The sequence below is a fragment of the Spodoptera frugiperda genome, chromosome 27 (assembly GCF_023101765.2).
Source record: "Spodoptera frugiperda isolate SF20-4 chromosome 27, AGI-APGP_CSIRO_Sfru_2.0, whole genome shotgun sequence".
NCBI lineage: Eukaryota > Metazoa > Arthropoda > Insecta > Lepidoptera > Noctuidae > Spodoptera > Spodoptera frugiperda.
Window position 1 is genome coordinate 1 of NC_064238.1, and position 15,879 is coordinate 15,879.

General features: G+C 38.4%; 1 protein-coding gene across 1 annotated transcript; it reads left to right on the forward strand.

The window, feature by feature from the left end:
- Positions 1–3,758: 3,758 nt before the first annotated feature.
- On the forward strand, positions 3,759–15,468 carry LOC126912569 (cubilin-like). The gene has a single exon (XM_050705186.1). It carries the CDS (start codon positions 3,810–3,812, stop codon positions 15,006–15,008), a length of 11,199 nt encoding a protein of 3,732 aa, XP_050561143.1. The 5' UTR covers positions 3,759–3,809; the 3' UTR covers positions 15,009–15,468.
- Positions 15,469–15,879: the final 411 nt, after the last annotated feature.

Here is a 15,879-nt window from a genome sequence, read left to right on the forward strand (position 1 = left end):
CATAACGCACTATTTCATACAAAGTTCATAGAAAATATCGTTTTTGACGTTTCGAAAAAAAGTATTGAATTTGACTAGTAGGAAAGTAGCCTATTGTGTCACAATGGTCGATCGTTGAGCAGTGCGAGAGGGATGGAGCTATACAACCTACATAGCTCTGTCCCTCGTGCACTGCTCAGTGAACGACCATTCTGACACAATTGTAATAGCAGACTAAGGACCCTGTACTCGACTTTCAGACTAGATCGAACCTGAAACCCATAAATTAACCCGTGGTATACAGATCCACGTGACACAATATATTTTCTATTGTGTTTTGTAATTATACCGGCAATCAAAGCCTAATCCTAGTGCATCATCACTGTCTGACACGGCGTCCAATGTGTTTATGTACATTATTAAATGTAAGCAAAACAAAATTATATTCTGTCTTCAACTATTGTTTATGCATTTACACAAAAATACTTTAATTTTCATGTGCTATAAAAATGCTGATTTTGATTTATACCAGTGTCCAAGATTCCTTCATTTTCTTTAGTCCAGTTTTGTTCGAACAAACGCATAGTGCACAAATCAAAGCACACAGTCATCTAGTCTCAATAACCTAAATGAAATTATTTAGTAATAATACAGATTAAAATAAACCCTAAAACAAAATAAATAGAGCACATAATTATTTGACGTTATTCAGATTTTGACATCACACACATTTCACATCACACCACAGATGTTATGTTTTAAGTGTGAAATAAGTAATTGGTGCTATTTCACTGTTCGTGCCTCAATAATTGTTATAAGTATAAAATCTCTATTATTTGTATTATATAGTATATAGTAGTGTTAAATTAAAAGTTAAGGGGAAACACATACTAAACCAAAACAAACGTTCCGCGACAAATAGTTATGTGATTAAGTCGGAAAACATTAATAAATTTATAAGATATTACACTATAAGTAAATCGTTATTCGTTTAAAGATCATATTTTAATGTTTAATATCAAAAGGAATTGTTTAAGCATATTAAAAGTAGGTACTATCCAATGGTAAACTATCCAGCCTTAGGGGCAAACTCCTGCCAGAGGTTGTACGGCGCCCACATTATATTCAAACTGTTATTATCTATTAGTTTTTCAGAGCTAAAATGGAAATAAACAAACTTTCCATTCTTTCCTATTTACATTACTTGTATAGATTTTTATAAATCCCTCCATACTATTGATTTACTGGTTTTATCTTGGGTTAAAAACTGTATGTGACTTTTCTAACTATGCTAAATATTTACCTAAGATGGGACCAGTAAATGAACTAGATCTTTATAGTAAAGGCAAAAGTAGCTTTTTAAGAATACTGATTCAGTAAAATACGCTTTATTTTACTTAATCAATATTTTGATGAAATATAGATGGATTAATCAATATAGATAAAAAAAACTTCACGTACGCATGTATATTATTAAATGGGATTTTATTATATAAACCAGTGTAGTTACCTATGTGAATCATAGTTTAATCTTCGTTATATCAGTAGAGTACGAGTTTGCTACGTTTAAAGAAATTGAAACGAATACGCGTTGGGCGCTCTGATTGGTTGACCAATTAGAGCGACTATCTCTCATGTAATACGGACACACAAAAATTAAAAATAAATGTTTAGTACAACTTTATATGTAAAATACTTGTTTTAAAATCCTTTATTCAAGTTTACTTACTACTAATAACTAATCCCAAAGTATGTATTTCCCCTTACAATGTAAATAAAATATTGTAAACAAGTTTTATTAATTATATAATAGAAAAATTAACTATATGTTGCAATTAGTGGGTTGTATACCTAAGTATATATTACGTATGTTCTTTGTTAACGTACTTAGTAAAATAATGTTGTCGTTGTCAAAGTATTCGGTTGTATTTTTATCGACAAATTAACTTTAATTGATATCGACCTCTTAAATATTGATTTATTACAATTCTTTAATGCGACTTTAAATTTTACACATCTTGTATTTGGAATTACGTCAGAATATCTGATAACAGTTATGTCAACCAATTTTGAGTTCTGTTGCGTAGTGATAAAGCTTATGGCAGCTGCAAGGAATAAATGTGATGAAAAAAAAATACCGTCAGATATGACCCATCACAAAAATCTTAGAAATATGCGCTACTTTCCACCATGAATGAAAGATAAACATACTGTCGTATTTATATATAGTAGTAAGGTTTTTAATCAAAAAGCCTTATCCAGTACGACTAAAATATAGATAAATAATACTTACTAAAACTAAGAAAGAAATAATACATATACATACTTACTATAGATCCTGAGTCTCAGACAACACTTTTTAAAATGGTTCATTACGAATAAGTACTCACAATTGGTTGACCAATCTACATATTTTGCATGAATAAAATACCAAATAGGAGTTGTAAAAAATATCTTAAAGTTATTTTAATAAGATTGTAGAGCAGCTATTTTCATTTCGATGTTTTTTCTTCTAAAATAGATCATTTTTTTCAATAAATTGTAATAAAATTGTTACTTTGTGTGCTACAACTGTACAAATATGAATGTCGCGAGCGTTTAGAATATTTTAACGCATAGTACAATTATTGGGAAGTTATCCCATTTGACTAATTAATGCATATTTTTGTATGAGTCGCCTATCTTCCATCAAATGTTTAGTGATACACATGCACCCACCCAACGATATGCCCATTCTATTTAAGGCTCAAGTCGCGTGTGTGACTTCATACAAGGGCTCCTGGGTTGACCAAATTGGTATTGGGATAATTGGGATAAGTTGATGGCCCTCTCCAGTACCTGTTTCCCATAATATTCATAACATTTCATCCGATTTAATATATTATGATGTCCAATAATCATAGAAAAACTCTCGATTCGCTTCAACAAACTGCACAATTATGTTTTGTTGTTTTTATTGTTATCGAGATATACAAGATTTGTTTGAATTAAAAATAATTAGGTAATACAATTTCATCGGGAAACTATGCACAAACAAGACGAACCGCTAGTAATAAATATGCACATATGTACTCTAAATGCCAGCGACATTCAACAATATGTAAAATAATTTATAAATAAAATTAGTTGTGATTATTTGCAGTTGCCATTTATATTTGCATTTATTACTATTTTATGTGAAAAGCTTGATTAGTTAATTATTTCGATTCGTATTAAATCTAAAACCGACTGATTGTGAGATTTTTGTAATAAACTTTTGTACCTGTTACTTCTTTTTATTTTTCTTTTAATCATAGCTATAACCTATAGCTATGACCTACCACCTACCTTTTTGCTAAAAAAATATTGAACTAAAATTATTGCCAATTCGAGTTTTATGAGTCTAATTTAGAGTAAAATTTTATAGTTTTATGCATAACGACAATGCAGCCACGATAGCATTGTACGCGGTATCCACTCAACTACAAAGTAAGGTGTAGAATGTTTTGTATAGTACGGACTGATATGTAATTATCTGAAAGCGTTATTGATTAACTCATTAATGAACTCCTAAAAAAATGTAAGTCTAAATTTTCGAAAGTAAAAAATACGTTAACTCGTTAGCTAATTTTTTTATCGATAAATTGACGATATCTATGATTTCTGGAAAATACATCATATGGTGTATCATAGAGTTGAGCAGATGGCCCCCGCGCGTGCTAATCATCTCAAATGTAACAACACTGGGGGCGTACACCAATACGCCCCCAGCGATGATAAATATTGTAGTGGCGGTCGCAAGCCAGACCCCGCGCACTCTGGCAGCAGTCGTCCACTCGATCACATGGATCATGACGAGCACACTCGGCAAATGGCTCTTGTTAGCTGTGCTTTGTTTCGTACCTCTCGACGGTGAAATCTACCAAGACAGACCTAAAATCAAGACTTCGGGAGGAGACCTCATTTTGGAACCAGCTTTAGACAAAAATATATATCTACGACCAAATGGACTGAAATCAAACATCTTCATCGGCGACATAAATATACTTAAAGCGAAGTTCTCAGACGATGGAACGCAGTACCAGCCAACCACCAACGACATCCCCTTCAATAGTCTAAACAGTATCCTGCAAAGACTAGACAAGTTGGAAAACAAGGACACTGCGCTACCAAGCGACCTGCTCTTCAACATTACCTTAATTTGGAGAAGAGTTAACAATATTCACAGGAAAGTGCTCAGTCTACAATCACAATTGGAAAGTCGGAACAGAGACGAATGTGAATCTCACCCGTGCGAGCACGGCGGAACTTGTCTCAACTTAGCGAATGGCTACCATTGCCTGTGCCCACCCAACTGGGAAGGCAGGGACTGTGATGTTGACGTAAACGAATGCAGGAACTTCGCAGGAACAGATCTGGGATGTCAAAATGGGGCTACTTGCTACAACACGCCAGGGTCTTATCAGTGTTTCTGCAAATCTGGCTGGTTTGGTTTACATTGTACCAGGAAGGCAAAAGACTGTTCCGGCGGTGATTTTGAAATGTGCGGCCATGGAACCTGCATTCCAGTAACTACAGGAGAGGGCGTTCAATGTATTTGCCACCAAGGATGGACAACGAACAGCACCGGTATTGCTTGCTTAACCGATGTTAATGAATGTGAGTCTTATCAAGGCCCCAGGTGTTCCGTGAACCCTAAAGTTGACTGTATTAATCTACCCGGCTCATTCCGATGTGGACAATGTCCTGCCGGCTACGAAGGCGACGGCTATAGTTGCTACGATATCGACGAATGTACAACAATACCGAATGGAGGCTGCAGTCCTTTGGTAACATGCCACAACACCATTGGTTCTCGGATATGCAGCCCATGTCCACCTGGCTATCAAGGAGACGGAGTTACGTGTTCTTGGAGAGGTACGTGCAATGTCAACCATGGAGGGTGTCACCCGTCCGCGCAGTGTGTGGAAGGCGCTTCACCGACTGGTCAGTCGGCACAGTGTATATGCCCGGACGGCATGGAAGGCGACGGTGTTGGGATCAGCGGCTGCTACGTTGTTGCCGGTAGTAACTACACGGATGGGTGTGCGCTCAATCCTTGCGGCGTCCACGGTACGTGCCATTCTGTTCGCACCGGCTACACTTGTATCTGTTACAAGGGCTACGGTGGCGCACATTGCGAGCTAGCTACTGACGCTTGTAGTGTCAACCCTTGCCAAAACGGAGGCATCTGCAGATCGGATGATAGTGCCATTGGCGGCTTCCGATGTGAGTGTGCAGCGCAATTCTCTGGAACCTTGTGTCAGGTAAGAGCGAAGTCCTGCGGCGGAGTGCTAGATAACGAAGAAGGCAGCATTGTTTATCCTTTGACTAACACTACGTATAATCATAACTCTCAATGTGCCTGGGTCATACACACGGCGCCTGACAAAGTTATCAATGTAACGTTCAGTAAATTTAATTTAGAAGCAAGTCCCGAATGTGTATACGATTTTCTTCAAATTCATGATGGGCGTAAATCTGCTAGTCAACTTATCGGAAGATTTTGCGGAAATAATTACCCTAATGGTGGAAATATTGTTTCAAGTCATAACAATTTATATTTCTGGTTCCACTCAGACAAAACAGTTGCTAAAGACGGCTTTGCATTACACTGGACTAGCATAAAGCCCGTGTGTGGAGGGGAGGTGGATGCCACAACACATGGGCACATCAGCTCGCCGGGCTCGCCCGGGCCTTACCCTCCCGATCGTGATTGTTATTGGCATTTAACAACCACTCTCGGTAAAAGAATTAGCTTACATTTCTTTGCCTTAGATATTGAATCTCATTCAAACTGCAGTTTTGACTACTTAGCATTATACGATGGCGAACATACGAGCGACCCGCTTATTAATAAATACTGTAATAGCACCCAGCCAGCACCCGTGCAATCTGCAGGTTCCGAAATGCTGATACATTTCCACTCGGACGCATACGGAGCGGGACGTGGGTTCCAAATAGTTTATGCACCAGTAGAAGGCATCCCTGGCTGTGGAGGCTACTACACAGCACCCAGGGGGGAACTTGTTTCGCCTTCTTACGACGGCCGCTATTTGAGTAATCTTCTGTGTGAGTTCAAAATTAAGACTAGTGAAGACACAAAGATCAAAATAGAATTCAAATCTTTCAAACTGGAACGATCTTTTAGATGTAGTTACGATTATTTAAAAATATATGACGGTCCTTCTGCTGATTCTCGGCTTGTCGGAAAGTTTTGCGGAACAACGTATCCGAAGTCGTACGTATCATCATCCAATACGCTTTATTTTATATTTAAGACCGATAGGAGTTTGCCGTCAGACGGTTTTCGAATTACATATGAGGCCATTTGCGAGAAAACTATCGAAGGCGACAGTGGCGTTATAAAATCTCCCGGTTATCCATTTAGCTACCCAAATAACAAAGTATGTGTTTATATTATCAGAACAGTTCCAGGCAAAGCAATTCAATTGACATTCCAAGATTTTGACATTGAAGATAATAGGTATAACGGTTGCCGATACGATAACGTTGAGGTGCGAGACGGTCTCGATCAGAATGCTACGCTACTGGGCAGGTACTGCGGCGGCGCCGCACACACGCCGCCTACACAAACGTCAACTTTAAATTACATGTACATCAGATTCACATCAGATTTAAGCCTTTCTGGCACAGGGTTTTATGCTAATTACACTACCATAGATACAGAATGCGGAGGTGTACATCGAGAGACAACAGGATTAATAAATCATCCCTCCGCGGATAGTTCCGACACAGCTTACAAAAATTACCAAACCTGTCGGTGGTTACTGTTGGCTCCAGAAGGGATGCACATAAAGCTATCGTGGAACAGATTTGATTTGGAAGATATGCCGAGCTGCGCCAGCGACTACCTGGAGCTGTTGGAGATAGACGATAATAATGAGAGAGATGTATTGGGCAAATTCTGTGGCTCCAAGTCGCCACCCGCTTTGACAACATCAACTAATCGATTGGAGTTAAAGTTCGTATCTGATGGTAGTATCCGTTATGCTGGATTTTCAGTGTCTTACACATTTTTAGATGAAAAGTCACACTGTGGCGGAGCGTATATTAAATCTCACGGCTTCATCTACTCTCCAGGTTGGCCCAAACAGTATGAACCCAATCGCGATTGCACATGGACTATCACTGTGCCGGCTGGCCAACAAATCGTGCTCAATATTTCTCAATTCAATCTAGAACGTCCTATAAGAGACAGGTGTAACCTTGGGGATTACTTAGAAATAAGAAATGGAGCTAACGAAAATTCACCATTAATTGGACAATATTGTGGAGTATTCCAATCAAGACGAATCGTCTCATTATCTAACGCTCTACATTTGCATTTTCATTCTGACTATTATTTAACCGGTAGTGGGTTCAAAATCGAGTGGGACGGTACGGTAACAGGATGCGGAGGAACCTTAACTAGTCCTTCGGGCACCGTGACGTCACCGAATTATCCAAACGAATACACCGAAAACGCTGAATGTTTTTACAGGATAGTTACAAGCGAAGGATCAAGGGTCCATATTGCATTCAGTGAACTCGATCTAGAAAGAACTCCTGGTTGTAGAGACGACTACATCGAAATATTCGACGGCCGTGATACGAGTGCCAACGTCTTGGGAAAATATTGCTACATGACCCCGGAGCTGAGTAATATCCAAACATCTTCGAACTATGCATACATAAAGTTCAGATCTGATGTATTCCAAGGCGGTAAAGGTTTTCTGTTTAACTACAATACTGTTTGTAACAATAACGTTACCGGTAGATACGGGGTTATTGAAAGTCCAGGCTACCCCGGTAATTGTCCGCTAAATACGAATTGCTTATGGACAATCAACGTTCCAAAGGGCAACACTATTAACGTTACATTTACATTTTTCGATATCCCAAGGTCTTATAGATTTTATCGTCCTTGGATGAGAGTTCGTAATCAAGAAGAATGTCATATGGACTATTTGCAAATAAAAGATATTGCTGATCCAAATTATTCAAGTAAATACTGTGGCAGGACATCTCCTCCTGCCATAAGTACAAAGGGTAACTCTTTGCAAATAAAATTTGTGACAGGCATTAATACGATTCACACTGGGTTCCGCTTGGAATGGATCAGTTCAGGATGTGGAGGGCACATTAAAAAGGACTTTGGCATTATAGAACTTGATAAAAGCGTAACTAACGACAAGGAACTTGAGTGCGAGTGGCTTATAGAAGGTCAAATGGGTAAGAGTATCACAATCACATTTTCTGAGATTTATATGAGTGATACTGCTAACTGCACCGTGGATTCTATTGAAGTATATAATGGACAAAATACAAATACTCCAGTTCTCACAAAAATCTGCCACCGCGACATGGTCTCAGTAACTTCCGATAGTAATTTCATGTTGGTTCGTCTCTCGAAGCGGTCTACACTCAGAGATGTGCATTTCACTTCACAATTTAGATCTGTGAATTCAAAATGTGGAGGTATTATAAATGCTAAATCCGGAAACATAGTCTCTAAAAACTATCCAAAGAATTACGATAACAATTTGGATTGCTTGTGGTATATCACTGTTCCGGATGGTCATAGAATTGAATTTAACATTGTAGACCTCGATCTTTATTCATTAAGGGAATTCGGTAATAACCAAGTGCTATGTGGAGACTCGATTCTTATATATGATTATGATAATTATTTACCTTCTCTAAATTATACATACCAAATATGTCCAAAATCTAATTTAACACAAATTATTAGTACATACAGTAATCTTTTTGTTCAATTTAAAACCAATGGATACGGAACGGCTAAAGGATTTAAAGCTAATTTTACTATGACTTGCGGTGCGTTAATTAAAACTAAACGTGATGGAATTATACAAAGCGATAACTTCATTCGTCACGCAAATAAAAGTTGTATTTGGACTATTATGGCTGATTCACCGGACCAAAAAATATCGTTGACAATAACACTACTGTCAATACCAAAAGACAATAATGTGATAACAAATAGAACATGCCCTTCCACCTACCTCCGTGTTCTTGATGGTGATGACAAATATGCTCCGCTTATCGGTGAATATTGTGGCCGCAAAGTACCACCTATGATTGTCAGTCACGGTAGTGCCGTCACAGTGGAATTTGGAAGCCATACTGGAGCCATTACTGGCATGTTTTCAGCCCACTATTCAGCTCTTAGTAACGCATGTGGCGGTACATTAACATCGGAAGAAGGTACCATTGCATCTCCTAACTATCCCGGACCATATCCTATAAACTCCGATTGTGAATGGATACTAAAAGCGTCTCCAGGCAACACTGCCTATGTCCAGTTTGAGCAATTCGATTTAGAATATTCGGAGGGTTGCAATGACGATTACGTTGAACTTCGTGAAAGCAATGGAGCAGGTCGTCTCCTGGGTGTATACTGTAGCAGTGAGACACCTACGAATCATAGTACGGCTTCACAAATATACATTAAATTCCACAGTAACTCAAAAACGAGTGGTAGAGGCTTTGTTTTGCATTATGGTTTTCAACGTGAAAATGATATTACAGGACATCACGGTGAAATAGCTTCTCCGTTATATCCCACTTCATACTTAGGTACAGGCGAATATACCTGGCGCATTCTTACCACAGATTCAGATACGATATCGATAACCATTGACGATTTGGAAATTTATACACATACCCAAGTAAACTACAACAAATTAACAATTTATGATGGATACGATTCAACTGCGCCAATATTGCAAGAACTGAATGGGGTCCTTGCTGAACGAAAAGTTATTCAAAGTTCCTCCAGTGTAGTGTTGATTACACTGACCACAGATGAATCAAATGCGGGTTCCAAATTTCATTTAAGCTGGACTAAGACTGTCGAAAACTACGATGTGGAAACAGGAAATTCAGTAAACTGCGGTTCCAATACTACTGAACTAGTTGTACCTGGGCACACTGCGAGTTTATCATCACCAAATTATCCATCTGACTATTCAGACAATCTAAACTGTGAGTGGGTTTTCAAATCAGAAATGGGAAGACATTTGGCTATTAAGTTTGTCGATTTTGATATCGAAGATACCCACGCTTGTTTTGCAGATTCAGTTTCTGTTTATTCATCTGATACTCCTGGTAATTGGCAGGTTGTCAATGATAATATATGTAACTCAGAAATAGCACGTTCTGGATTTAATACAAGCATCTACATGAAAATTAAATTTAAAACTGACTCGTCTATCACTAGAAAAGGATTCCTAGCTCGAGTCAACTCTAAATGTGGTGGACTCATGACTGCTTTGTCTGGACACATCAAACCGACCTGGCTGGATGTACAACCTCAATATCGGTACATGATTCCAACACAGTGTATTTGGAGGGTTAAAGTGCGACCTGGCAGAACTATTAAATTACTGTTCACTCAATTTAATATTACAAATAAAAATGACGATTGTGATACTTATGTCATTTTACGCAATGGTGATTCTGCAGAAGCACCCCTTTTGGCCAGTGGCAAATATTGTGGTTATGAACACGAAAATCGAGCGGACATAGTTACTTCTAGTAATTCTTTATATATTAGTTACACGAAGGGATCGTTCACATTTCAAAGTTTCACAATTTATTATGAAGAGCAAAACTTTGAATGTGGCTCAACAACAACATTAACTTCTGATCACAGATGGGAAGTAATAAGTTCACCAAACTATCCAGACGTACCAATTCCCTATTCGGAATGTGAGTGGGTGTTTACCGCGCCACCAGGAGAAATTCTTAGAATAGATTTTATTAACCGGTTTGACTTAGCCGAAGACGAAGATTGTGAAAAAGAATCTGTGGAAATACGACTGGGATCTTCGAAATATTCACCACTAAATGGTAAATATTGCAGTGATAAACCAGGTACAATTAAAAGTACTGGTCACACAATATACGTAAAATACACCACCTCACTGGCTGAACCTCGGAATGGGTTTAAAGCTAATGTGTCTATCGATATATGTGGTGGAACTATAGTTAGTGATGCTGGAGAGATAAAATCTCCAGGATATCCACACTTGCAGATGTTCCCTTATGGAACTGTCTGCGAGTGGCGAGTTATAGGACGTCCAAGGCATGTGTTCCAAATTAAACCAGAAGATGTGCAGCTACCTGATACGGAATTAAACTGTGGTACCAAAATTACAATTGAAGAATCTGTGCCGGCCAACAATACTATTACTGTTATAAAAACAATATGCAACGACGACATTACGTCTTATGATGAATCGGTACAAACTTCAAGAAATGAATTCACGATTAAACTTCATATAGGCAAACCAGACACATGGGAACAAACTTCAAACAACAGAGGTTTTCGTATTAGTTTTAACTCTTCCGTGCCAATGTGTGGTGGTTCGATTACGGCTTCCGAAGGTTACCTGACATCACCTAGTTATCCACAAGAAACCACAATACGATACTGTCAATGGTTAATAAATGTTCCCGACAAATCTAGGAAAATTCGTTTGGAGTTACTAGATATGGACATGGAGAAACACAGAATAGGCATTTTCAATGACATTGCCTTCCATACTGTTATCCAAACTATCCCTAACGACGATTATGTTCCTGGAACAACTGTTTTTGAATCATCTGGAAATAAATTGGCTCTATATGTATGGCTTAATCGAACTGCTGTAACACACCGATTTAAAGCCAGGTTTAGTTCTGATGAAAAAGCATTATGTGGTGGAGATCTTTCTGGAATGAACCAAATTCTTGACTCACCAGATCTAAATCAATCTTATTCGTGTGAGTGGCATTATAATGGTCAGGTAAATACAAACGATTTAACTACAACAAATACTTCTTATAACTCAATATTTTTGACTGCCAATCTCAGCTCATCAGTAACCAGAACAGGGGCTCGTTGTCGATTCTTTGATCCTCAAATCATAATCAAAACAGGGAATAGAAATAGATTTACACGATATATATGTGGCAACTCGCAAACCTCATTCATTATACCCTCACCTGTCATGGATGTCACTGCAATCAAAAGTAAATCGAGTTCTTTTAGCTTCCATATGGAATGGAAACCTCAACCATGTGGCGGTACTATTACAGTGGGAGAGGACCCTGTTAACATTTTACAAATACCTAATTCTTATAATGATAGCATTAATTGCGCTTGGATCATTGAGGGGTCTACGAATAGAGTGGAAATTAAAACGGAAGGGTCTTTTAAATTGGATTGCGATGATGAATCTGTTAAAATAAGACCAAGCTTAATTCAAAACGCACCTACAATTGGAGATTATTGTAAATCAAGACCTTTAGATACTCCACTAATCACTCATTTTAGTAACGTATACATACAATATCACTCGAAAGCAAAAGACAGCACAAGTTTGAGGCTCGTGGTTAGGTCTGTGACCAACCAATGTGGCGGATTTCTTAGTGCTTATCAGAATTCATTTGTGTCCCCAAATTACCCTAAACATTATTTGCCTAATCAAGAATGTGCTTGGGAAATACAAGTTGATCTAGGGTTTAGAGTTTCTCTTAGATTTATTGAAAGATTTGTGATCGAGGATCGTGTTAACTGCACGAAAGACGCTGTCATAATTTACGACTGGAAAGACAACGAGTACCAAGAGATAGCTCGGGCGTGTGGTCGGCAGACACCGCCACCGTACAACTCCACGTTCAACCGCATGAAAGTTGTCCTGCACACGGACGCAGATATCAATCTGGATGGATTCAAAGCTACTTGGAATTCCATATGTGGAGGAAATTATATAGCAACTAAAAAGGAACAAATTTTGTACAGTCCAGGTTTTCCTTATAGTTACCATCCGAGTATGAGTTGCAAATATGAAATATCAGCACCAGGTAGCCGAATAGTAATTAAGTTCCTCGACTTTGAATTGGAGGGTACTTTCCCTGACTGCAGATCTGATAATCTCACCGTTTCGTCACAATCAGATTACAGCTATACGTACGAAATTTATTGCGGCAGCAAAATACCCCCTGTCTCCATACTCTCCGAAAAAGTAGCGCTGGAATTCAATAGTGATCGCTTTATACAACGAAAAGGATTTAGAATATCCTTCTTTATATTTGAATGTGGAGGCAAAGTCAATGAGAGTACTATATTGTCGTCATCGCTTTCTGACACTTACGATCAAAACATGAACTGCACGTGGATCATTGAAGCACCACCAACAAAGATCGTGGTATTGAAATTCCCTTTCATAGACCTAGAAAGCAATACAGATTGCTACAGCGATTACGTCGCGGTATTTGAGGGTTCACTTGTTGATCCTGATAAGCGTTTGGCGATGTTATGTGGACATGTCAACACAACAACGACCCTCAGAAGTAGGGGAAACAAGATGGTGTTGCAGTTCGTCTCAGACTCCAGCGTGAGTTATAGAGGCTTCAAAGCCCAAGTTTACTTTAGTTATTCTGAAGCAGCTCAATGCGGCGGACATATAAATTTAACAACCGGATCATCACACATTTTAAGATCTCCTTTAATGGGACATCCTGTTTATGAAAACTATTTAGACTGTTTCTGGACTATAAGATCACCGCCTGACACAGTAATCAGGATTCATTTTACTTCATTCCACGTGTCTCCTTGCCAAAATGTCAACCAAACTGCTATCGGTTACAGTAAATGCGATTGTGATTTTGTTGAAATCAAAGACGGTATCAACCCTAACAATTTAGTAATAGGAACTTATTGTGGGCACACACTCCCTCCAGACCTAAGTTCTTCTAAAAATATACTGGGCGTGACGCTGTCCACAGACAGTGTGATTGGGAGCCAAGGCTTCGAGGCCACGCTGACGGCACAGCCATCAGTATGCGGGACCTCCGTCATCACAGTCAGTCATACGCCACAACGCTTCAAGTCCCCGCGATATGATGATGCAGGGGCTATCCCTCGAGGTCTTCACTGTTTCTATCACTTAGACAACAGTGAATCTCCGTATAGTTTGATTGTTTTAACTATTAAAGATTTAGACTTACAACCCGCCGTCACTGATAGTTCGAACGTTACGCACTGCAATAGAGACAAACTGGTTATCTCTACCACTGATAGTAATCCAAATATTACCCTTGGAAAAGATTTCATCGTAAACTATCAGGGAGCGGATATCATTAATCGTAATTCTTTCTTCGATAGCACACTGTATATACCACAAACGTACGAGTTTTGCGGGCGTAAAGAACCCTCGGATTTGTATCTCAACGGAGCTGTGACACTTAATTTAATCACGTCACCAATAACTGATTCCAAAGTTCACAAAGGTGTGGATATAGAAGTGGTATTTGCAGGATTCTGTGGAAGAAATTATACGGAACCGTACGGCCGCGTACAGGCTGCGTATGCTGGCTACTCAGATACTACACTAAGCGACTGTTACACCCTGATAACTGCTCCAGAAAACTATACAATATCCGCATATATATTTAACGCCGCACCAGATTACTGGAACGAAAACAGCTACGTTGATGTATATGATGGAAAGAACTCAAACGCGGCTCGACTAGTAAGAATTGCCACAAGTTATGAGGGTAATAATCCCATCTTCTCGACTGGAAGATATCTACTATTGCACAATCATGAAAATAATGGCGATCGTGTTACATTTGATTTGGTTTACGTTACAACTAATAAAGGACGCGGCTGTGGTGGGAAACTGCACACTGTAGAAGGAAAAGTTACCAGTCCTATGTATCCCAACGTTTACAGACGTGTGTCGACCTGCGAGTGGGAGCTTGAGACGCCCGTAGGTACTCACTTATTGCTACGTTTCCCTGTGTTCGATTTAGGAATCACATGCGACCAGAATTACGTCCAGCTTGTAGACAGTAATGGAGTCGTAGTGCGAACATTCTGCGAGGAGATGCCTGCTGAGTTCAGAAGTAGCGATAATTATGTAAAGATAGTATTTGTCACCACCATGAACAATGGCGGGACTGGTTGGGTTGCTGAATTCATTGGTAGTTTGTAATAGTTGTTGAGTACTTACACATTGCTTTTTTATCTTGATTTAACTTTTCTTTGAGGATTAATTTAATAGGTATAAGTAATACTTGCATGGCTACTTATGTACATACATACGTAGTTTTATAGGTAATTCGTTTGTAAGCCTGTCGCATGCCGCTTACACATGTTGTTGTGAAGATTTGAAGTTAATAAGGTTACATCGTACGCCAAAAATGTTTAACAATAATAATTACAAGGCAGAAGGAAAGAAAAATCCTCATTAATGTAGTTAAGTTATAAGTAAACTTGTCGTGACTCTAAAATTATTTGTTTTTTCATTGTTTAACTTTGTAACTACCTATATTGTATTTAACATTACCTAATATTGTTTTTCTTTTGTTTTGTAACAGTTGTGTTTAACTTTAAAAATTGTTGGCAATTAATAATTTATAAATCGACTTTATTTAATTAAAGAAACAAAGCTATTTACGTTGTTTCATTTCCTACTTTATCCTTAATCTTTGAATAAAATCTACTAAATTGTTTATTGGCTATTATTTATTTGCCTATTTATTTCCCGCCCTACGATATGTCTACACCCAGAAAATGGAGCTATAGCACTATTAGCACTCCAGCAAGTGTGAGTGTGTTTCTTTGAGACATTTTTGAGATTGCATTAGGGCAGTCATTAGACACTCCTCTCATGTATCTACGAGACTACGACACATGATGATTCAAAAGTATATGTATGACCGAATACCATCAATAAGCCTACCTAAGAAACAGTACCTATACTGTTTGACATTCATCAGAATAGTAAAAACACATAAAGCTCCACTAAACATGGCCACATGGGTTATACAACTTATACATAACAGCAACAATTTTTATTTTGC

Bases quoted from the DNA above. Each gene is read 5' to 3' on its own strand.
- LOC126912569 (XM_050705186.1), top strand. From the start codon at position 3,810: ATGACGAGCACACTCGGCAAATGGCTCTTGTTAGCTGTGCTTTGTTTC.